Raw genomic sequence first — 2,500 nt, 5'->3', positions numbered from 1 at the left:
AAGTGAAACCAGTAGACATAAGTGAAATACACTATATATTCGATGTCTCCACAAATACTGACATATTAAGACCTCAAGGGAAAGTAGACTTATTAATAGGTGTGGATAATTGTGACATGATCCCAAGTGTTGTGAAAACAGTAGGGAAATTACAACTTATGAAAGGACCTTTTGGTTACTGCATCAGAGGTTCACATCAGAACTTCAAGGATAATAATACTAGATATTATAGTGCAAAGATAAATCATATACAGATTAACCGAGAATTAGATGCACTACATGGAGAACCTTGGAAAACTTTAAAGGAAGATTTGGATAATTTTTTCACAGTGGATCATTTAGGGACTAATTGTAAACTTCAGTGTGATAACTGTAGTAATTGTAACAAATGTAGTAGAGAATTGGACATTACTATAAAGGAGGAAGAAGAAATGAAATTAATACTCAAGGGTCTTAATCATCAAGAAAGGGAGAAGGTTTGGGTAGCACACTATCCTTGGATAAAGGATCCATATCTTCTCCCTAATAACTTTGCAGCTACAATAATGAGATTAAAGGGAACTGAAAGACGATTAAGAAAATTAGGTGAAATGTCTTCAAAAGCATATAAAGAACAAATTGATGATATGCTGAAAAGAGGAGTTGCAAAGAAATTAACGAAAGATGAAATTAGGCATTATTCGGGCCCAGTACATTATGTTTCGCATCACGAAATCTTGAAACCTGATTCCATTTCAACACCAACACGTATTGTGTTCAATTCTTCTGCTTCTTACAATGGACATATTTTGAATCACTACTGGGCTAAGGGCCCTAATGTATTAAACAACCTCTTTGGTTTATTACTTAGATTTAGAGAGAATCCTATTGCATTTATCGGAGATATTTCAAAGATGTTTAATAGTATAAGACTTTCAGAATTTGACTGTCATGTTCACAGATTTTTATGGAGAGGTTTAGAAGATCGTCCTCCTGATCATTATGCTTTGACAGCAGTTCCATTTGGAGACATTTGTAGTCCTGCTATTGCAGTATTGGCCATGAGACAAACAGCATATAAATATAAAGAAAGATTTCCTGAGGCTGCGAATGTTATTATAGGTGACAGTTACATGGATGACATAATTCATAGTGCAGACAACATTGATGATGCTATTGAATGCATGAATGATATTGAATATATTTTAAAACAAGGTAGTTTCCATATTAAGAAATGGGTAATGAATGGGAATCCACATACTGAGAATGACATTAATCTTTTGAATACTGAAGGAGAAAAGGTACTCGGCATAATGTGGAATCCTGAAAGAGATGAAATGTGGTTTAAAACAAATTTGAGATTCATGCCAAAGAGGGAATCCAAGATTTCTTGTGTAACGGTTAGATTAGAGACTCTTGATAAGGAATTCCCTGAGATATTAACTAAAAGACAAGTTCTCAGCCAGATAGCTACCATTTTTGATCCCATGGGATATGCTGCCCCTATCATATTATGTGGAAAATTATTAATGAGAGAGGTTATTGTATACTTGGATGAGATGGGAAAGAAACTTGACTGGGATGATCCATTGCCTAGAAATCTCAGGGAAAAATGGTATATATTCTTTAAGAGTATATTCCAATTGGAAAACTTATGCATACCAAGATGCATTAGAAATACCTCTCTTATTGAACCTAGTTTAATAATATTTTCTGATGCTAGTACCCAAGCCTATTCTGCATGTGCCTATGCTCGTTGGCAAGTTGATAGAGGAAATTATGAATCTAGACTACTTGCATCAAAGAGTAGACTCGCTCCTGTAAAGCAGCAAACTATACCTAAACTTGAACTTTCTAGTGCTGTTCTGGGTGTCCGTCTCCGTAACGCAATTATTAAGGAGAGCAGCATCCAGTATCATAAAGTGTATCATCTTACAGATTCTGAAATTATACTTGCTCAAATTATGAAGCCTAACATTTCTGTTGGTACATACGTTGCTAATAGGATAACAGAAATTAAAGAAACCACCAGTAATGAAGAATGGCATTGGATCCCTACAGACAGTAATGTAGCTGATTTATTGACTCGACCTGATCCTACCATTGACATTAGCTCTGAATCGAAATGGCAGAAAGGGCCACCTTTTTTAAAGTTGCCTTATTCACAGTGGCCTGTTAAATCTATACCACTAAAATCAGAAGAGACCGTCATTAGTAATACTATTGAGATTAATAGTTTAGACACAGAGACAACTTTATTTGATATTGAAGGTTTTCAGTCCTATCGGAAACTCATTTATGTTACTGCCAGAATAATTAATGCCTTTCGCCAGTGCTCTTTCAAAGCTATAAAGGACCTGCCAACTATAGAGGAATTAAATGCTGCAGAGACAATTTGGATTAAACGTATACAAGCCCCTTTATTATTGAACTGGAAAAGGAGATTTAAGCGTTTAGGTCCATTTATGAAGAATGATACATTATATGTAGGTGCTAGAATTGCAATATGGATGAAAAACAA

The 2,500-nt window shown here is 35.0% G+C and overlaps 1 protein-coding gene across 4 annotated transcripts in view; it reads left to right on the top strand.

The window, feature by feature from the left end:
- Positions 1-2,500, top strand: part of LOC113828444 (uncharacterized) — a 12,210-nt gene that overhangs the window by 2,414 nt on the left and 7,296 nt on the right. For all 4 annotated transcript variants that reach the window (XR_011398376.1, XR_011398375.1, XR_011398377.1 and 1 more), the window contains exon 2: positions 1-2,500. This exon is cut by the window's left edge and continues 1,499 nt beyond it; it is cut by the window's right edge. Coding sequence is in view for 1 of the 4 variants with exons in the window: in XM_070118714.1 (XP_069974815.1) it covers positions 1-2,500 (2,500 nt within the window). In the remaining 3 variants the exon portion in view is untranslated.

Source organism: Penaeus vannamei, chromosome 42 (genome assembly GCF_042767895.1).
Source record: "Penaeus vannamei isolate JL-2024 chromosome 42, ASM4276789v1, whole genome shotgun sequence".
NCBI classification, from domain to species: Eukaryota; Metazoa; Arthropoda; class Malacostraca; order Decapoda; family Penaeidae; genus Penaeus; species Penaeus vannamei.
Note: the sequence above shows the minus strand (reverse complement) of the source record. Positions and strands in the feature narration are given on the sequence as shown.